The sequence below is a fragment of the Parambassis ranga genome, chromosome 3 (genome assembly GCF_900634625.1).
Source record: "Parambassis ranga chromosome 3, fParRan2.1, whole genome shotgun sequence".
Lineage (NCBI taxonomy): Eukaryota > Metazoa > Chordata > Actinopteri > Ambassidae > Parambassis > Parambassis ranga.
The window spans coordinates 25,128,110-25,150,724 of NC_041024.1; the positions used below are offsets into that span (position 1 = coordinate 25,128,110).

Consider the following 22,615-nt stretch of genomic DNA (forward strand, 5'->3'; position numbering starts at 1 on the left):
GACAGCATGAGCACAGTGTCTGAGCCTTTGGTTGGGAGCAGCAGGTCTTTGTCTGCAGCCAAGAGACACAAGAGTGTCAGGAAGAACTCCAGGAGGGTTTATTCTGCCTACCAGGACCACCAGCATGGGTGAGTCTGCTCACTTTTATTTTTCCACTTTTATCATGCGAGACGCTTTTCACCCCATCTCTGTCCATCTGTGTCCGTCTCAGTCTCTACAGCTGTCATCTCACTGAGCCTTAATTGACATCCTGTAGTCGTACAATTAGGCCATTTAACAAATTAAATCATAAGGGAAACTACAAAGAGTTTCCTGTGTGGTGCACTTCCATGCAGGGACATTCTGTCCTGCTGGTCACACCATCAGTCTGGATCCATTCTTAATTAAAGACATGGATCTGGATCAGGTTTACACTGACCAAAAAATCTCTCACTTTTTCCTTGAAGTGTTTTCAATGTAATGTGATTCTGATGCTGGATGCAGTTATTTCTTAGTAGTCAGTGTTGCTGTCAAATGAAATTAGTTTGTCTCATATGAACAGAACCCCTCTTTGTGCACAACCTCAAACCTGGTTCCATAATAATTTATATACATTTTACTCACTGTATTTACTGCTAAATGATTAAATGCAGAATTGGACACAGGTTTGCAAATAAAATACTAATAAACATAATGCCAAAAAAAACAGATGTCACCTGTCTGTCAGCAGGTAGGTGTGTGCCAGCAGAGGGTTTGTCAATGACTTGAATTGACATAACAACAGGCTGATTTTGGTCATTTGGTTTTATAAAAAACACAAAAACCATTTACTTAATGCTGATGTATTTTAGAATAAATCCAAAATTAAATTATTAAGAGCAGAAAAACAATCCCTGTCCAAAACCTAAACAAACAAACAAGACAACAAGACAGAATATGAATAATATACATGTTATTTATATCATGTTCAACTTTTGGCTTTATTGTCCTCACTGCAGAGTGATTACAGTAAACATGGTGATTAAAAAGAGGTTAAGACTTAAACAAGCCACTGCCATTTTTTATCTCATGAGATAACAAACCTTTATTCTCTGCTGCTACATCTTGTAGCTCCTCTGATGATGAAGATAAAGATGAGGACCGTGTGGACAGCAATGACCCAGAGGAGATGTTCCAGAACATTCAGTATCAAAAGGAGATCATCGCTAACATCAGGACCAGACCCTGGCCAATGAGACGCAAGCTCAAAGTCCTCAAGTACGTCTCGTTTTTTTGATACCTACAAACATAAATACATAAACATTCACGTTAGGTGACATTACATGTGCACATAGAAAACACAGGCTCTCACACATCCATGGAGATAAAATAGTATATCTCTTTCATTAGATTGGGACATTGTGCAGCAGGATTTAAAGCATTTCATTGTCAATACATTCATTAACAGAAATGCTTTGATCTCCAACTTTATTAACCACTAACCTGTCTGTGCAGAATGATTCAGCAGTTGTAAAGTGCTGCTGCTACTGCTCTGCCAGATGTCCAAAAACCACAAAGAACTTTCTGAAGAAGTGTTTTATATCCAGACCTTTGACTGAGTGTAATTAGACCAGTGGATAGAGAACAATCTGAGCCACAGACAGCTGGAGGAGATAGAGAGCTTCTAAGATGTGCTGACTATGTGCCATGGATAACAGGTTTTATATGGGCAGTTTGTTATTACCGCAGAGGTTTTATTACCATCATCAGCGATGGGAAGCGGGTCCATGTTTTTACACCCTCTTTAATCTCAGGCTGAATGTCTGAGATTACTCCCTCTGCAACAACAGCTTGTATTTCACATCACAAATCAGAGGTTTTTACCTCCATTTTCTGACTGACCTCAGCCATATAAACAAAGCCATGTGTATTCCACTGTTATAAAAGCTCAGCCAGCAAGTGTGTGAAGTGTATGATGAGAGTCTTCCTCATAGTTAATACATGGCTCATAACCCTCACACAGTGCAGCGACGGGATGAGCAGCTTTCACTGTATTATTAACAGTAACGCTGCAGAATCTCCTCAGACTGTTGATGGGACTGGTTGGCTGTGGGGTGGCACGTTCTCCCTGTGTGCGTGGGTTTTCCGACTTTCTCCCATATTCTGCATGTTAGGTTAATTGGTGACTCTACCTTGGCCATAGTGTGAATGGTTGTTTTATGTTGCCCTGTGATGGACTGGCGACCTGTCTGGTGTGTACCCCGCCTCTTGTCCATAGATATCTGAGACTGGCTCCAGCCGCCCATGACCATGTACTACAGCCCAAGAAGTTGATGTAGACAGAAAAACAGAAAAAACAGAAAAAAATGGACAACCGAACGACAAAGTCTGGATCACAGCATTTCCAAACCTATAGCTTTCGTGAGCTGTTCCCTGTCTACTGTGGTCAGTATGTATCACAATTTGTGAAAGTGAACCTGTGACAGGGTCATGGGTGGCCAAAGGCTCATTGATGCATGTGGGGATTGAAGCTGGATGAGAGGAGTAAAGGTTGGTCCGTGTGGTGTAGTGTAACAGACAAACTACTGTATCTCAAACTGCTGGAGAATTTCCTGCTGGTTGTGATAGAAAGGTGTCAGGACACACAGTGCATCACAGTTTGTTGTGTTGCTGCAGACCAGTCACTGCTGAAAGATCTTATAATGGACAGAACATCAGAACTGGACCACAGAGCAATGGAACAAGATGGTCTGGTCTGATGGACCACACTTTCTTTGACATCTGAATGTGAACATGAATGGGTGCTTGTGTGTTACATTGGGGAACAAATGGCACCAGGATGCACTATTGGAGGAACTTGAGTTGGCCCGAGTGTTACTTGGGTCATCCTAGAAAACCTGCCATTCATGTGGATGTTACTATTGACAGAGCAGACCGTGTCTACCCTTCCATGGAAACAGTATTCCCTGATGGTATTAGCGTCTTTCAGCAGGATAATGCTGCCACAAAGGAACAGTGGTTCAGGAATGACTTGAAGAACACAACAACCAGTTCATGGTGTTGAGTTGACCTCAATTTTCCCCAGATCTCAGTAGACAAACAAGTCCGACCTATACACTCCTTTACATCCTCCGCGACTTAAAGGATCTGCTGCTAACATCTTGCAGATGCCAAAGCAAACCCAGTAACAGGTTAATAAGTAGTGGACTCTATATTTTCATGAATGAGGGCTGTTTTGACCTAAACAATATTAGGCATGTGGTCACATTATAGATGATCGGTGTCTGGTTGATTTCAGTACTACAACTCAGAACTTCAGTTAAACCTGTACTGATCAGCTCTGGACTTCTTCCATGTGCCGATTTTGGTCAAGAACATCACGAAGAGCTGTTATCCAGACATTATTATCCAGATAATTATAACAATCTAATTTCCCCAATATCTATTCCCCTTTTTGTTTGTCTGAGGTTTTAAAAATTCTTCTCCTCTGAGTGGGGTGGTGAAGCTTCTCTGAAGGCAGCATTTTGTAATAGTATTTTTCATGATGGTCTTTAAAATGTGTGTGTGTGTCACATCCCTTAATGAGGTGTTTATTATAAGCTTTGTTGAATTAAAACATCTTAATGTTTTACCGCCAAGCTGCAGATTCACAACGGTCCCACGGTCAAATATGTCCGGGTTACATATTTGCCAAACATCTATCCATCCATTCATGGATCGGTCCATCTGTCTGAAGCGGTGTGGCTGCAGAGGGCAATAACGAGCCCTGCAAATACAAAAAAAATAAAAAAATAATAATTTATGATAGAAATAGGTTACGTTTCAGCCGGACAGCTGAAACAACACAGCTTTTTAGGACAGCAGTATTTTCTTCTCATTAGGGTATGCTGGCAGAGATCTCAGCACTAAGTCTGTACGCTGGCCACTAATGTATCACACCTTGCAGAAGGTTTGACCATGCTCCTCACTAAGATAAAACTCACGTTCCAGTAGCTCTGATAATAACAAAACTGAGGTGTAGCCTCTTTCCTGAGGCTATGAGGTTAATGAACTCAACGCTGTTTAATGCACATTCCCTAATGCTGGCTGCGTGGTCCTTAACTGCATGTTTTTAATGTATTTATAGCTATTTTTATATTTTAGATTATTATTATGAGCTTAGGCTATTATTATCCAGTTGTTATTATCTATTAATGAGGAATTAATTTTGAAATCACATTGGTCAGGGCCAGTCTGAGGGCTGTCCTCACGCCTTGCAATGCTCAGGAGTGCTTTGTGGTTATAGTGTCTGTTACAATTGCCATGACTAGTTACATTTTCATTCATTTAACCGTTTCTTGTGAGTGAACATACAGCAAATGTAATATGTGTATTTGTTTCCCCAGGCAGGCCAGAGAGATTGTTCTGAGGTATGAAGGCCAACTGACCAGAACCAGAGGTTACCAGACCGCAGGAGCTGATGTATGTACACACACTAACCAATCACACTTATTAATATGCACAAAAAATCATTAACTATGTAGCTAAAGCACCAAAAAGTAAGCCCTATTGGCAGCATACTATAAAAATGTATCTGGTTTCTCAAATCTTGATGGTAAGACAGTAAAGATAGTTCCGTTGTGCTGACATGAAACTTTTTCTTTTGTGTCATTGCGGGTCATTGTAGTGAAAGATGTGAAGTGTATTGTACAGCCACAACTCAGTTTACTCAGGCTGTATGCTGACAGAAGCTTCTCTCTTATTTCACTGCACTGCAGTGGTTTGATGTTTAGAGCCAGAATAATAAAACATGTTAGAGTTTTCTTTGTGTAGGCTGCTGAGCTCTGAGCTCTTTTAATGCTTTTCTCTTCCTGTACGCTGACACTAAACGTCTTCCTCTTCTCTGTGTTACATACTATACACAAAGACAGACAGAGAAAGAGAGAGAGAGGCAGCTGTGCTGCAATAGCACAGCAGCACGACTGAATTTATGGCCTCTTGTTATAGCTCAGTTTAATTAAAATGTTCAGGCTGCTTCAGTCCCATTAGAATAAATTGACTTTTAGTGGGCCGTCTGATGATTGGTTATTAATTCCACAGTTTTGCTTCCAGGTAATTGAATATCAGAGTCATTGCTGCAGCTGACCTTATCTTGATTTATAAACATCAGCCAAGATTTGATTTGAGCTTTCATCACATCATGATATGAACAGTTAGTCACACCATGTCTGCTTTCAGGTGACCTGCGTGTGTACATGATTACATTGAAAACACGATTAACACATGAACACACAGAAAATTGTGTGTAAAACAAATACATTAATTAATTAATTTATTATTTAATGCATTCTAAAATTCTTTATAGTGAGCAGCACAGGGGCCCCTCAAGAAATCTTGTTCTGTTGACACTTGGTATATCAGTTTCTGCCACCTGCAGAAAGTCTTGGGAGATTCTGATTTTGTGGGCTGTAATAACAGAGGTCAGCAGGCTGAGTTTAGAACTGTGGTGGAGTAGGGTGGATGAACCCACCTGCAGTTCAATGTCACAAAAACAAAGGAGTAGGTTGGTTGTAGAAGGCAGAGAACTGCCCTAAAATATATCAGCATCATGAGTACTGAGGTGGATATCTAGGACAGCAAGTATCTTATTTTATTTAACCTTTATTTTACCTGGTAGGTTATTAACAACATGTTCTTTTTACAATAACAACCTGGCAGGTAAGTATCTTAGTGTCCACATTGACAGTAAGCTGAACTGTCCAAAATCACTGATGCTCTGTACAGCAAGAGTCCTTCAACATCTGCACAACTATGCTGCAGATGTTGTATGCATCTTCATCTTCTGCTGTGCTGGGGCAGCAGGATAAAGATGGCTGACACCAACAGGTTAAACATGCTTATCAGGAAGGCTGGAGTCTATTTGGAGGTGCTGGAATGGGGAATACTCAGGAAACCTCTCAGTATTCTGAATGACATACCACTCCCCCTGCATGCCACATTGATATCTTACCCGAGCACATTCAGCAGTAGACTGAGACTACTGAGGAGCACCCCAGAGCAGCACAGGATGTCTGCTTACTCTTGGTCGTCAGAACCTATAACTACTCCCTTTGCAGTAGGGAGGGGATCATAATGCAATCTTAATCTTGACATCAATTGTCAGTGTTATTGTGTTTTGTTTTTTGCACCTTACACTACAATATGTTTGTATATGTTTGTTCATTCTCACAAGAATATCCTTTGAGAATAATACATATCTATCTCATAGTATCTTAATGAGTCTGGGTTCCTGTCAGTTTCTCCTTGTTTCCCCTCCTGCAGCTGCTGAAGAAACTTTCCCGTGGGCTCTACAACATTGTGGTTATGTTTGTACCTTGGGAAGTGAGGATCAAGAAAATTGAAAGTAAATGTTCTCTTTGCTCTCCACCATTAATCACAGTAGGGCGAACCTAAGCCCTGTATTGCTAATGAAAAAAAGATACATCTTTTATAGAAATATCATTATATATAATAATTAGTGGTTGTGTGTGAAGTCTTTGGAACATATCAGTTATTCTCAGTCAGACTTTTCCTCTGGCTTTTTCAGGTCACTTTGGGTCAGGTGTTGCGTCCTACTTTATCTTCCTCCGCTGGTTGTTTGGGATCAACATCGTCCTCACCATCATGACAGGAGCCTTCATCGTCCTACCAGAGGTCAGCAAGTCTCTGAAAAACACAATTATTAAAGTCAATTAGCTCTGAGATACTGAAGTTACTTTCATCATGATGATGTTATAGTGTTTACAGACTTATTAAAACATTGTAGGAGCAGAAATCAGGCACTTGAGAGAATTAGAGACTGAACAGGTAGTTCATTCAGCAGGATTGTTGTAGGATCAGTTCTATACTAAACATGCGTGCTTCTTATTGTTACTTGATTTTTTTGTTTTATGTATGCACTAAATCACTTAGGCAAATCCCTAGTGATGTGAAACCTCACTTACATGGCTATAAACACAATTCTGATTCTGATCTGAAACCTGTAGATCTGTTACTATCTCTTGTTGGGCTAAGGACAGACCACTGACTTGCTGTCAGTGTAGTGTAAAGTGTAAAGTGGCACTACTAGAGGGTATGAGCTGCATACTTTCTTCAATTCAATTCAATTCAATTCAGTTTTATCTGGTACTTAGCAATATTACGCAGGTAAAGAAGGCAGTCTTGGAGACCTGTTTAATATGGGAGATAAACGACATGTCTCGGTCAAAGATAACTCCAAGGTTCCTTATAGTTGTACTGGAGGCCAAATTAATGCCATCCATAGTTTAAAATATAATAAAGAAAGTAGTTCTAGAATTACTATTGACCCCACGCACAACTCAGAGTACTACATGGGATCTGCTCTTTATTTAACACATCCATGGAGCAGGAACAGAGCTCCTGTTTAGATCTCAATCCTAATCTGAATGGACTAATCTGCAAAATGTTAGCAGAAATAGTGCAGGTCTAAGGAATCCCTAACAAGAACAGTGGAAGACACTTCTGGATTTATGTTTGTCACTGACATGCAGACACAAGCAATTTCAGCACACATGAGTTATCCTGTCATTCTCACAGGGCAATCTCATTCTTCCATTTATTACTTTGATATCTCTCTCTCACTGTGGTCATTGTATGGAACCAACCTTCCAGTGTATCCTCTCACACAGCCCCTCTTTATCTCACCTTTGCTTATAGTGACCATCCACCAACAAGCATCATGGACGTTGTGTCAAATTTGATGTTTTGTTCTATGAATTATGTGACCAGAGATGGAATGTAGGCTCAGTACAGCTCAGTCATCACTCATGTTTATACAACACACACTCATTCAATTGAACAAACAAAACCAATCTGACATTACAGCTGTTTGTTTGGTGTTTAACTCACTGCGCTTTCCTGACTGTATCTAGGCTATAATCATCATTATTATTATTACATACAGTATATCATAATCAGTCTGTTTGTGTGTACTAGCTGCTGGCTGGAGCTCCATTTGGAACGACGAGGAGTAAAACTATCCCCAAGGAGCACCTGGCTTCAGCCCAGGACCTGGACACCATCTGGTCTCTCGGGGCAAGCTTCTCTTTCCTTTTACTTTTCTGTCAATAGCACATTACTTACAGATTGAATGGGCTATTATTTAAACATTACTTTACTGCCTCCTTGACCTCTACAGCAGGGCTAATTGAAACCTCTCTCCTTATGTGCACTCTGCTGATGAAATGTTATTAAATGCCTTTATACACTGTACAGTACAATCCTGATTCCAAAAAAGCTGACACACTGATTATAATCTAAAGACAGACAGAATGCAATTATGAAAGTTTATACTATACTAAATAACAAAGACAACATATTAAGTACTGAAAATGATACATTTTATTGTTTATGTATTAACAGGTTTCAAAAAGCAGCGTTTTTCTTTTTGTGCTTTTTGTGAGACAAAAGTTATGTTCCACATTCATTTTTGCCTGCTATACATTACTGCTATACTCAATATAGCAGGTACTGCAAACTGCACACTGGAACGTGTAATTGTATTCAGTATTTATGGTTAAGCCCAAAATAATGAAATTATTAAATACGTTAAATAGCACTGGGCAGCAGATCAATAGGTAGCACAAATCAGCAGAACACCAGCAGAACTGATCTAGGCTGCATAGCTAATCTAGAAAATCTAGATCATCATGCATTGCAGCCTTGTCTTTCTATTGTCACAAGAAGATTAATCAGATATGTAGCTGAGGTAGAGTTCCTGTTTAGCATCAAACTCCACCATTAGTTAAGTGTTCCTTTGAGTAGTTTGTAAATGTGTTTTGTCTGTGTCTCTCCACAGGGCTACCTGCAGTACTCTGTGTTATTCTATGGTTACTATGGCAGGGTGAGAAAAATCGGCAGTGCAGGGTACCGGCTGCCTCTTGCCTACTTCCTGGTTGGGATGGCTGTCTTTGCCTACAGTTTCATCATTCTTTTACGAAAGTAATCACTCTTTACACTGATAGTGTAATCATCTGATTATAAAATAATGTGATAAGAATACTTGATTAAGTTTGTTTTACCTCATTACTAGATGGCAATATCTACAGCAAGTTAAGATGCTTAGTTAAATATTACTGATCTTTGAAATGCACATTTGTGCTGTTGAGTAATGGCAAGTTATCTTGATGTATTTCTAAGGCCTACAGTTTTTGACAAATTATTAGCCCAGCTGTGAAATGATCATTTTGTACAAATATGTTCTGTTTAATAGAGCAAAGAATTTTGTCTCTGACTGTATATTCAGAGTATGATAGCTATGTTCTTAGCTAGCAAATCTATATTCCATCTACTGTCTGACATCATATTGCTGTTTATATTATTTAATGTACAACACAAGATTACATTCAGTCCTGCAGCTTACAAAAAATCACAGACACAATCAAAGGCAAAAAAAAAGTTTACAAAAATCCATATAAATCAGTTCAGGTTTTGTCAATAGGTTATTTATAACACTCCTGGACTGCTTGACTGATGTTGCACTGGTGGTATATTGCTATTTTGATAATATAAATATACTGAAAAATTATGTTTTTTTTCAGGATGGCCAAGAACTCTCGTCTGAGCCTGGCCAGCGCCTCTGATGAGAACTTCACTTTTTGTTGGAGAGTTTTCTGTGCCTGGGATTATCTGATAGGAAACCCAGAGGCTGCAGAGAGCAAAGGAGCTGCCATCGTAAACAACATCAGGGTCAGAGACATACACACACTGAACCTGCACACTAACTATACACATACATACCATCTGTTCATGTGTTTTGCTACATATGCCTATTTGCACTTATAGGATATACACATGAAGTGCATGTGCTCTAACACTAAAGTGATGACCATGGCTGAATACTGAACTCAAACACTGACTGGCAACATCATCGGGTCCACCTTGCTAATACCAGGTTGGCCAGGCTTTTCCTTCGGAACTGCCATAATTCTTGTCAGCCACACATCCATGATGTATCTCCTGTTCCAGCACATCCCAAATGTTCTTTGGACTGAGATCTGCTGACTGTGGAGGACATCTGAGTGCTGTGGACTCATTGTCATGTTAGAGATGATGTGAGCTTTGTGACATGGTGTGTTCTCCTGCTGGAAGTATCCATCAGAAGATGGTACACTGTGCTCATAAAGGGATGGACATGGTCAGCACCAATACTCAGGTAGGCTGTGGTCTTCAAACCAGACTCAGTTGGTACTAAGGGGCCCAAAGTGTGACAACAAAACCTCTCCCACACCATTACAGCAGCAGCAGCAGCCTGAACCACTGATACAAGGCAGGATGGATCCATGCTTTATGTTGTTTACACCAAACTCTGACTGACCGTCTGAATGTGTCAGCACAAATGGAGACTGAAGTTCAAAGTCTGATGCTCACTGATGATGCTCACATGGTGAAGACACTGAAGGTCGTCTTCACCATGTCTACATGCAGAAATGAACCAGCTGCTGACACCTGATTGGCTGCTTAGATTAACGAGCAGCTGAACAGGTGGAACTAATAAACAGGCCAGTGTAATGATGACTTCCATTGTAATGCTCTTTCCGGTTAAATCTGTCACATGCTGTTTTGAGTTTGTACAGGTATGGATGTGTCTGGTTATTTGAGACATATAATAATGCATCTGTTACTCGTGCAGACAATACTATATATCAGAAACTGTGACTAAAGCAGAAGTTATGATGTGTGTTTTTCTGCACAGGAAGCCATTGTGGAGGAGCAGGAAAAGAAGAAGGATACCAGTCTGTAGGTGTCATCTGGGTGTGCCTACTGTGCATGTTAATCCTCAAGACCCAAGCAGTCTGAGCATTATTCACATGAATGAGTCAGTGTGAACTCATTCTTCACAGCAATGTACAAGTAGATAGAACTGAACATGGCCCATACAGTATGACACAGTTAGAAAGAACCAAAAAGAATTAAAAAAAAAAAAAGTTAAATTTGTTCGATGATTGGGTTTACAAAAAAATTAACCTAGTGCAATTCCTCAAATGGCTTCAGAAAACTGAGAACTACACGTGCCATACACTGACAGCAACAGTGTAATTTGGGTTTTGTTGTGTTAATTACAGTGTAAGTATATCAGCAGACTTCTCCAATCTCCCACTGTGTGTTTCTTCAGAGCAGTCCTGATCAGTCTGCGTATCTTAGCCAACATCCTGGTGCTGCTGTTCCTCGCTGGCAGCATCTATATCATCTACTTTGTGGTGGACCGTTCCCAGAAACTGGAGCAGGAGAAGCCGGAGCTGACCCTGTGGGAGAAGAATGAGGTAGGGGAGCAGGGTGGACATCATCATCCTCAACATCATTAGATTTATTAGATTATCCAACATACAAGAAACCAATGAAAGTGGAGACTTGACATAGATCCAGTGGAGGGCAACTAATGAATGTCAGCTCAATCTCTCAGTGAACAGGAACCTTTTAAAGTCTTGAATTCTTTTTAAAAGAAAGCTTTTCCCACATGCCCTCGTGACAGTGATGTTTGTGTCGCCCCAGGTGAGCGTGGTGGTCTCTCTCATCACCATGATTGCTCCCTCTGCCTTTGAGCTAGTGGCTCAGCTGGAGATGTACCATCCACGGACATCGCTGAGATTCCAGCTGGCCAGGTGCTGCAACAGTCCACCAACTTTCTTGTCTCTGAGAGACAGTGCAGGGTTTGCTGCACACTGACATTGTATGATTCTGTATCTACAGGGTACTTGTTTTGTACCTGGGGAACCTTTACAGCCTTATCATCGCCCTCCTTGATAAAGTCAACAGTATGAGCTCTGCTGTGAGTACAGAAAGATTCATCTGGGGAGGGGTGTGTTTAAAGGTTTCATAATCTGCTCCTGGTTTGATGTTAAATTGCAGCACAGGTTTAGTTTTTTGTAATGAGTGGACAACTTTGGATGAACAGATACAATGACAACTACATTAAGGCCTGTGTTGATGAAAATCCAACTGTGAGTGTGGCTACCACAACACGTACAGTAAAATGTACACCATCTCTATCTCTAGAATAATTATGTATCTAAAAGATTTCAAGAAAAGTTTTTTTTCTGAATTACATCATCTAAAGTTCTCAGAAAAGTCATTTTTTATGAATAAAAGCGATACCTCATACAGACTATGCAGTAGTAATCTTGCTGAAGGTAGAGTCTACTTACACGTACACCTTGTGTTAACATCTTCTAATAGCTATCACCTAAAACATCCACCCTGCAGGCTTTGGGCCTCGAAAATCTGTCCTCAAAAATGTCCTGTTTGTAGCTGTTTATTAAAAACAGTACAATCAATAGTGTACTAATATTTGATGTGGAAAGAAAGAGCAGGGACTGGCTGGTCATTGCTGTAGCTTTATAGCCCTCCCAGTCTTCTGCTTGCTAGCTTGGTTCCTGCTGGAAGCTAGAAGGTGTGAATTCACTTGAATCCTCACTTTGATAGATAATATTATTGGATATTCAGAATCAGAAGCCTTTGCTGTCATTGCATGATAACACACAACGAACCTTTGTGAAAGCACCCAGTTGATGCATTAAGACACAACACAATTATTTAAAATATCATAAAAAGATCAATAAAAAAACTGGTAGCTGCAAATTTGCCATCAGTAGTGCAATGTCTGTGCAGATGTAAAACATGACACTGTGTTTAATGTGGCAATTTTAATATGATATTGCAAACTTAAATGAAAATGTTGCCTCTGTTTTCATCTCAGCAGTGTGTTTAAGCTGCACTAAAAAAATTCTGATACATTATAATATTCTCATATATTGTATTTCAGGTGCAGGTTAGTGCAGGTAATTGGACTGACTCTAGCTCCTTCTTGGCCACCATCTCTCAGCCTGGTGTTGACAGTGCCTCCACTCTGGTATCAGAGATCTCCAGCTCTGGGCATCACAACAGCACCAGAACAACAATAGCCACTATGCTCGATGTTACTAACAGCAGCAGGAGCAGCTCAGCAAGTGTTTCCAACCAGACAGCTCTGTTTGAGAAGAACACTCGTTCACAGCAGGACCAGTGCTGGGAGACCTACGTCGGACAGGTTCTCTTCTCTGATTGGTGCACACTTTTTTATTTTCATATGAGTAATACATTGGTCAGTATTAGCACATAAATATTAAATTACAAATTCTTGCTTGGACATATGACAAGTGCAGCTGGATCCTGAAATGTGTTCATGTAGCAACATGACCCAATGTTTTAACAGGAAATGTCAGCATTGTTTTCATTTATGTAGAGCTAAACATTAATTTCCTCTCAAGATTTGATGAAAATCTACTGCATATTCATCCAAACATCTAGCAAACAGCAAACAGCACAGGGCTGCACTACCCTGTACTTGGACTTTAATTGTTCAATCAAAGCAACATTTTGACACTGTATTTTTGGAGTTAACCAGATGTTCACTGGGTAATTGGTTTGAACAGGGTTTCTGAATAATGAATAATAAAATAATAATGTACATAACAATATACAAATACTGTAATACAAAAAACATGTCACAAAGTGAAATACAATCTTTTAACTAAACAGACAAAGGTATCTGAAGTATCATATATAAGAGCAAACGTGGATATTCAGTTCTTCAACCTCTTTGATACCTCTTTGATTAAGCAATAAGCAGCAAACTGTGCCAGAAAAACACTGCTGTCAGCTGCACTCCATCTACCCCACAATGCATCATGAAAAGTGGTGTACAATCAAGGGTTACTATGTACTATGTAATATGTACTAGTGATATTTATTTAACTGGCAAAGCATGTCTAAATTGTGCCACAACAATAACCCATTATGGTGTGAAAGTGCTGAAGCACTCGTGAGACTGTAGCTGTGTCCCAGTACAGAATGGATATATTTGTACTCACAGAGACTCAATAAGGCTGTTCCTTCTCAAAAGCTTTTTCAAACATGGCTGACACTTCCCTGCAGGCCCCTGTATCCCAGGGTTTATTGCGGTGGCAGTGGTTGGATTCTACGTTCAGGAGCAAGGTGTCATGATAAAAAGGAAATGTTCTGCAGACCAGACTCTCATTGCCCAACCTTTGAGGACCACAATACTATGCCTCTGGTCTGCCCCATCAGGATGCAGTCCCTGAATTGGGACAGATATTTTTCTGTTCTACATCAGACAATAGTTTTCTGTGTGTTGTATTTCCAGGAGATGCTGAAGCTGTCCATCATTGACATGATCTTTACAGTCGCCAGCATCCTGCTCATTGACTTCATCAGAGGTCTGGTGGTGCGCTACCTGAGCGACTGCTGCTGCTGGGATTTGGAGAGCAAGTTTGTAAGTTCTTTACAGTTTTTATTGCACAGTCACTGCTACAGCTAGTGAAGACTTCAGGAAGTTTGTTGCCAAGGAATAGCACACAAGTCATCATTTTGACATTCTTCCTTTTGCAAGGATTGAAAAAATATACCTATGTACCTACACTACTTAGACACAGGGTGAGCTGGCTGTAATCACAGAAAGATCTGGACTCCTCACTAGTACATGCAGATGGAAAAAAAAAAAAAAGAAGGTGTCATATAGATGGCAAACATGTCCAGACTTACAGGATATACGAAAAACATATCCTCTGAACTCCCTGCTTAAGAGAGGGCGCTGTTGGATAGTCCAGAATAAATGTGATCCGTTAGGTGTTAGGATGTGGTGTTGAGGAGGACACAAATGCAGACAGCTTAGAGACAAAATAATGTACTCTCAGAATTTTGAGATTAATCTGACTTTAATCTCAGAAAAAGCCATGGCCTTTCTTTTTTCATTGACTCTAATCCTCCTCTGTAATAGAGAACCACAGATCACAGATCAGAGAAAACTGATATGTATAAAATAAAAAAACAGGCTCATCTAAGACTCAGGATTAAAGAACCCAAAATTTTGCACTATTATGCATATAATTATTTCAGCTGTTTATCATCATTCACCCTTAATCAGAGAGGAGTCAATTCAGGCAACCAGAACAGAGAGAATAATGAAAGATGGCAAAAAGTGACACTGTTTCCCAATCAATGTATGTCTTGCTATAACAATGACTCAGTGAATGCTCAACCCTGTTTTAAAAATTAATTTGAATGTTTTTATTTCTTTTATTCCAGCCTGAATATGGAGAATTCAAAATAGCTGAGAACGTCTTGCATCTAATTTATAACCAAGGAATGATCTGGTAAGTCCAATACCACAGGATCTAATGTCTGGCTGCTGCTGACCCATCACCATGACCCTCTTTAAAGGACTGTGGCCCTCTATTATCTCTCTATTACACCTCTGTGACTGTATTTTCTCAACTAATTTCAGAAACGTCACCTTGCAGCAAGAAACATAATGAAGCGAAACCCTGAACCCCTGACCGTAATGTCTTTTATATGGGGTTGTGTGAGTATGACGTTTGTCTTTGTTTCCTTCAGGATGGGAGCATTTTTCTCTCCCTGTCTTCCTGCCTTCAACGTGTTCAAGCTGATCGGTCTGATGTATCTGAGGAGCTGGGCCGTCCTCACCTGTAATGTTCCACATCAGCAAGTGTTCCGAGCATCCAGGTCTGATGTGCACACTTCATTCTCATAGGGCAGGTTCTTTAGCTAACAGATGAGGATGGACTCTCAGAGGGTGAAGGTGAAGTTTGTGCAAGCTGAGGAAATGTCGGAGGGGAAGGACAGCATCCATGTTCTGCTTTCAGCATATTTTTTGATCATGCAGCATGTCAAAAGCCAGAACCCCCTTTTAATTCTATGTTATGTTGTGTAAAAACACAACACAAATCCTCTGATAGTAGTGGATTTTAGTGTTAGGTAAATACAACCTCTGACCGACAACAAACTGTAACTTTGTCATTGTGCCATTATTTATTTGGCAATAATAAATAGTAATACTAAACAAAAACATTGTTTATTAGCCTATAGAGTCCCCTTTGTCCCGTTTGGATTCTTCTTTGGTGATGCTATTAGAGGCTTTCATTTCAGCCTCTTTCAGCTGTTTCTTTTCGGAGGGTTACTCCCTTGTGTGTCCCCTTTAGCAGATGAAATGTATGCTGATGGGCAGATCCTCTCTCCCTCCAAACATTAGCCATTTCGTCACCTTGGTCATTTTTGTCTCATCAGTCCATAAAACTTTGTCCTAGAATATCTGAGGCTCTGCACTTTTTGGGCAAATTCCAGTCTGGACTTCCTATTCTTCTTGCTAATGAGTGGTTTGCATCTTCTGGTGTAATCTCTGTACTTTTGTTCATAAAGTCTTTTGCAAACCTGAGATTATGAAACCTTGTCACTAATAGTTAGTTAATGGTCAACTTGTTTCTGTCATTAACTGCTGCTTTTTCTGTGGTCTTCCTGTTCGAGGTCTGTTACTTATTCCTCAGGACATTCCAAATTGTTGTACTGGCTGTGGCCAATGTTTGTGAAATGGCTGTGCTTGAGTTTCTGTTTTCTCTTAACTTCACAATTGCCTGTTTGTCTCATAGACAGCTCTCTGGTTTATAAACGCAGTCTGCACAGATTAAACCAAATCTGAAACTAAGCGTAGAAATAGGGCTATTTATTGTTTAAATACTCAATGTAACTGGGCACACCAAGGGAACAAAACACACCTGCCAGTCACATGTTCCGATACTTTTGCTCACATGACAGCTGGGGTGCTATCTGCTAAGTTGTGCTGTTTGTATTGTTTTTGTATTTCTCAGATCACTGCATGGTCTGATATTAGGGTGAATTGGCTGGGAAGTCTAGTACACAGACTTTCATGTCATGAAACACACATTTTGTAAGGCAACATTTTCCTAACCCAAACAATATATTTGACTTGCTTTATTTGGTTGACGCACACTCTCTTTGCATTCTGTGGACAAAAAAATCATCCTTAGTAGGTTGAAATGAAATCAGTAGTCTTAGATCAACAGCAAGACATGACCTATTACACCATCCCATTATTTATTTATGTGTATGTATTATTTATTATATTTATTCCCGAGCTGCTTCTCTGGGAATGAATGGGGAAAGTAGCTGCACCTCTTGTGTTTGTGTGCGTGTGTGCAAATGTGATGTGTGATAAAGATGATCAGCATATATTGCTGTTATTTCCCATCATCAGCACATTTCCAGCTATTTCATTTCCCAGCTCTGCTCTGATAGCAGAGATGACAGATCACTGTGTAGTGACACAGTCCAATATATGCATCTCCCTGCACATAGACACATACAGACAGGCTTCACAGCACTCGGCCCACTCTGATTTATGTAACAAGGCTGCGATCGCTTCTTTCAGTGCTTATCAGTCACCCCCAGATGTGGTGGAAAATCTAGTTAATTTATGGAAAGCTGAGACTTACATTTGGTGCCAATATAGTAGGATACACCTTCCTTACAGAATTAATAACATGCAGACACTACAACATGACAGTAAATTAATGTTTTAGCAATACAACAATGCAAAGGAATGCAATTGGAGCACTGAGAACAGAGAGGTGGAACCTCATCATCCATGGAAATTGTTTATTAAACATTTCATCATTACAGTGGCCCTCACTAATTATTTTATCACGTCCGCACAAGTAGGACTTTGGTGACATTTTATAGTGCATGTCAGCTTCAACCAATCAGATCAATGAATCATCAAGAAGGAAACACAAACATCTTTTTCTAGCACAAAGCAGTTTGCATCTTTAATAGCATGTCAGTGAGGACAGAAGGGAAGTGATGTGAGTGAGAGAGTGCAGTGATAGGTGCTTTAGGTTAGAGGGTACCCGCTTAACCAGGTGACCTACCTTGGCATGGATTTGTTTGCATCTCTCAGAACTTTTAATCATGGTAGCTTAAAATGTAATAAACCTGCCTTGCAAGACATCTTTAGTCTTTCTAAACACAAAGCATAATCTTTATGTGAACCTAACCAAGTGTTTTAACTGTGAGCAAAACATAATGTGAAGGTTCATACTCCAGCTTCCTGGATTTCTTCCTGGATCCTGGGTTATAAACAGCCTTTATATGCATAGATATAGCCTGGCCATTGTATTTTTATATTTTTATTTTCTTATTCTATGGAAAGAATTGGTCATGTCTGTATTTAAGTTAGATCCCCAGGACACAGAATAAACTGCCTCTGGGTGCATTTGGATAGATATACAACCAGTCAGTGAAACAAACCATGTGACATAGGCAAATTGACAATCAGACTACTGTCAACAAAAACGATTCAAAACAATGAGATATGTGCACATGAGGCAAGCAGCAAGTTATCACATAAAGCCTGCCTCATTTCAGATAAACAGTTGGTATGTTTGGGTTTGTACTGAGTGGAACTGGATGTAAAGGGAAGGGGTTCCAGACCCATTTCAGAGTGTGTGTATAGGTATGGCTGGTCAAGCTAGCGTAGATGTCCTCTCTGTGGACAGATTACCTCACCACACCAGCTATCCTGCAATAATTAATATTTCTGCCATAGATGAATATCAACCAAATGTACCAGTCCTTGTTAGGATTATCCTGCAGGAGGATAGGGGGACATGAATACAACTCTGTCCAAGACAAATATACTTACAACTTTTCAACAGTAACACAGGAAAGAACTGCTGGTGTATTTAAAGTTGGTGGCTCTACAGCATTTCCACCTATTATATGATAGTGTCTATAAAAACACTACTCACTGTTGTTGTTCATCCTTAAACATATTCAGTGGGACCCTGCGCTGATCTAAATGGGATCACATCATTAGGAGAAAACCCTGTCCACATTTATTTTAGTCTGAGGAAAAAAATGTCATGTTAGCACAAAGGTCTGAAAATGGACTTTAACACATTTCCTTTACTTGTCTCCGCTTTTCAGATCTAACAACTTCTACCTGGCGATGCTTCTGTTCATGCTGTTTCTTTGTATGCTGCCCACCATTTTTGCCATAGTGAGATACAGACCGTCACAGCACTGTGGCCCATTCAGGTAAAGACAGAAGTTTAGATTGTATCAAAGAATAGCTTCATGGATAATGGAACACTTTGGGAGCTTACAAGTACATCAACAAATAGTCATAAAAAAGTAAAATGAAGGACAACTTTAAGTGAATAGTCCACTTCATACACTGGGCAATTCAAAGTGCTTTATGGAAAAAGACAACAAAAAACAGCCTCTAAGGGCTGGCTCCAAAGCCAGTCAATGCTCTTAGACTCAAAAAATGGTTCCTATTTTCCTATTTTGATCAAAAATCACAAATAAATTATGCATAACTATGGGTGTGATGGCGTCTTGAGTGGCAGGCTTGTGCCAACTCACAGTGTGATCATCCACGACTGCCCACCTGCCTCAGTACCTCAGCAGTCAATATGTTTTACATCTTTAAACTAAAAAAAAATAAATAATCTTTAGGAAAGCACAGATGAAACACACATGCAGTGTATAATGCTATACACAAGCTAACTGACCTAAATGTGTGTTACAGTGGTCAAGACAAGATTTACGACATCATCTCTGAGACAGTGGCCACTGACTTCCCACTGTGGTTCAGTAAAGTCATGAGTTATGTCACCAGCCCGGTGGTTGTGCTGCCAGCGCTGCTGCTGCTGTTGTAAGGCTGCGCAAACTACACACACACACAATATATGCACAGTTCTCCATGCCAGTGTGCCTTTTATATTGTCTGTGTGTTGCAGCATGCTGATATACTATCTACAGGCCATTGCCAGATCCTTGAAGTTCACCAACAACCAGCTGAGGATGCAGCTCCAGACGGTAAGTTCCTGACAACACAGCCTCATGGTGCATCAAGGAATCTGTAGATTTAAATGGATATTTTGTTAGAGTGAATCAAAACACATCCGAGCTTATAGTTTAACATTCATCTTCTTAGGCACGTACTGAGGACAAGAAGAAAGTCTTCCAGATGGCTGCAGGTATCTCTGGTGTTTTATAAGCTCTGTTTATTTCCTTTTATGTTGTGACCTTCTGTGAAATTGATCCCCTTCCATACAGCGAGACTGCATGCTCCAGAGTCTGCTGCTGACAATAAGCCAGATCAGCAGGAAAGCGACATCACCAGCCAGGAGGCCTCTGTCCACACCCCGTCTCCTCGAAGGAACGGCAGCGTCACAAACTTTCAGTCTCCGGTTCATCGTGGAAACAGCATCCGCACCATCACCCAGTCAGCTTCTGGGGCAGACCTGAACAGAGGAAGCACCGCTGGGTCTGTCAGGAGTCCACCTGTGACTATACTGCCCAAACATCGAGTGGAGCACACACCCAGCAGGTCTCACACACTGATATGATGGTTTAAGCCAACTACAGTTGGAGACTAAATTAATAGCCCCCCTGTGAAAGTGTCTTTCTTTTTCAAATATTTCCCATGTTCTGTTTAATAGAGCAAAGGAATTTGGAAACACATTTCCAAACAAAGTAGTTTTATGTAGGAAGATTACATTCTACATAGCCCATTCTTCTTTGGAGGTAATCAGCCTGTGGTACTGCTGAGGGGTTGTAGAGGCCCAGCTGGTTTTGATAGCAGCCTTCAGCTCATCTGTATTTTTGGGTTCTTTTATTCATATATAGTGGATTTTACAGTCAGAATTGTCTCAAAGCTCTTCACAGAGACCCAGAGCCTGAACCCCCTTAAGAGCAACAGTGTCAGGAAAAACTCCCTTTAACAGGAAGAAACCTTGAACAGGACCCGACTCATAAGGAGAACCTTCCTGCTGACAGTCGGCCGGGTAGAGGAGGAGAAGAAGAGGGAGACAGGACAGAGAGGATGAAGGAGAGAGAGAGAGAGAGAGAGAGAGAGGACAGAGAGGATGAAGGAGAGAGAGAGAGAGAGAGGACAGAGAGGATGAAGGAGAGAGAGAGAGAGAGAGGACAGAGAGGATGAAGGAGAGAGAGAGAGAGAGAGGACAGAGAGGATGAAGGAGAGAGAGAGAGAGAGAGGAGCAAACATTGTTGTTGATGTTGTTGAGCAAGATGAAACAGTTGTGATTATATTAGAGTGGATGTATATTGTCAGTTAGTAATAGTAGTGATAGTAAAAAACAAGGATGAACAACAGAGACTGGTGCAGACAATAAGCATAGGAATATTCAGGGACTGCAGCTTAGCATGCAGGTCTGAAGGCAGAGAGACCTGCAAAGAGAGAGAGAGATAGAGAGAAAACAGGTTGCATGAACTAACATACAGCAAACGTTTTCTCAGTTTTTCTCAGTTCACATTCAAACGCATTATTATTATTATTATTATTATTATTATTATTATTATTATTATTATTATTATTATTATTATTATTCGTTGATGAAAACATGATAATTACATGAGCTAATTATTATTGTTGTCCTTCTTCTTAACAGGCCTACACCATTTCTAGGTGGCCCTAGTGGAACCTGCAGGTCCAAGTCCTTCCACCACATGGCATACATTCCACCTTCTCATTATTCTGACATCCACTCTGACCCCCTGTACAGGAAGACCATACGCCCTTTACATCCTGTGGAGGCTGCTGGCATCATCACTGCACAGAGTTATGGAGGACGGCGCGGCCACACCACCCGCTATGTGATTGTCAACGAACATGAGCCCAGGAAGAAGCTGCTGCGCTCAGCCACACGGATCCCACGACACTACCTCATGGAGGAGCCTGCAGAGATCCTCGAGTTGTACCCACGCAACATCAGGCGCTACATGCCCCGCACAACTCACCATCAGCCACATCCGCATCGGTCCCACTCATCACAACAGCATCTGAGTGAAGAGGACGAGGAGGAAGAACAGGGAAAAGGCAGGAGAAGGGTGCCACTTGGGAAAGCTCATCGGCCACATTCCTTGTCTGACCTCCACCAGCCAGCACACTTCTACATCGGTGACTGCGTTGAAAGCCATGTGACCCCGGCTAAAGACAGCCATGCAGCTCAAGGAAGATATGGGGGGCATGAGGAGGATGAAGAGGAGGATGGTGCAGGGGAATCTGGCTGGAAAGATTCAGAGTTGCGCTCTAGGTCCCAGGCCAGTGTGAGAGCAGCTGACCCTCTTCTTGTTCGAACCAGGCATCACATGCATTCTCCTGGGAGACAGTGTCAGACTCCGGCCAGGACAAGAAACATGGAGTCGTACGTGAGGTCTAAGACGAGAGTGAAGCTGGAGACCCCGCTGACTGAGTCAGATTCAGCCTCTGTGGCCTCCAGCAGTGACCAGCAGAACAGCAGCACCGATCAGTACATTCAGGTCATCCACAACAAGGAGCGCTATCTCAAATCTGACACCACCAGGCAAGGAAAGCTGGGCAAGAAGAAATCCAAAACCAATTTTGAGCTAAACTCCACTGAGTCAAATGACCTGGTCTGCTCTAACGTTTGACGTTTTAAAAAAATATCTAATCCATTAAAATGCTTCTTGAAATATTATGTATTGTATACAAAATGTTGATGTATTGAAAGTACACAGTTATTAAGACGGTTTCTTTCTCCTGAATGTGTAGTCTTGTTTCATGAACTCATTTCATTGGTTATTGTAACCGTGTGTATAAGAATAAACTTCGATTTTACTGTCTCTATTGATGTATAATATTATCAATAAAACATACATTATTCTAGATATAATCGTTTCCAATTCAGTCATATTATAATGGTTAATCATCTGGCCTGTACACTGAATGACTAGCATTTTATCGCAGGTCACTACAATT

At 40.7% G+C, this 22,615-nt stretch overlaps 1 protein-coding gene across 1 annotated transcript; it reads left to right on the forward strand.

The window, feature by feature from the left end:
* Positions 1 to 22,287, forward strand: tmc3 (transmembrane channel like 3). The gene is made up of 22 exons (XM_028402662.1): positions 1 to 128; positions 1,090 to 1,236; positions 4,344 to 4,419; positions 6,259 to 6,340; positions 6,524 to 6,630; positions 7,933 to 8,031; positions 8,795 to 8,937; positions 9,537 to 9,684; positions 10,691 to 10,734; positions 11,111 to 11,258; positions 11,488 to 11,597; positions 11,686 to 11,764; positions 12,758 to 13,021; positions 14,138 to 14,266; positions 15,079 to 15,146; positions 15,388 to 15,516; positions 18,793 to 18,903; positions 19,400 to 19,525; positions 19,611 to 19,689; positions 19,808 to 19,850; positions 19,930 to 20,203; positions 21,285 to 22,287. The coding sequence occupies exons 1-22, from the start codon at positions 7 to 9 to the stop codon at positions 22,285 to 22,287; spliced, it is 3,531 nt and encodes a 1,176-aa protein (XP_028258463.1). The 5' UTR covers positions 1 to 6.
* Positions 22,288 to 22,615: the final 328 nt, after the last annotated feature.

Bases quoted from the DNA above. Each gene is read 5' to 3' on its own strand.
- tmc3 (XM_028402662.1), top strand. From the start codon at position 7: ATGAGCACAGTGTCTGAGCCTTTGGTTGGGAGCAGCAGGTCTTTGTCT. The intron at 13,022-14,137 runs GTTCTCTTCTCT...TTGTATTTCCAG, and splicing joins GGGAGACCTACGTCGGACAG to GAGATGCTGAAGCTGTCCAT. The intron at 18,904-19,399 runs GTAAAGACAGAA...TGTGTGTTACAG, and splicing joins CAGCACTGTGGCCCATTCAG to TGGTCAAGACAAGATTTACG.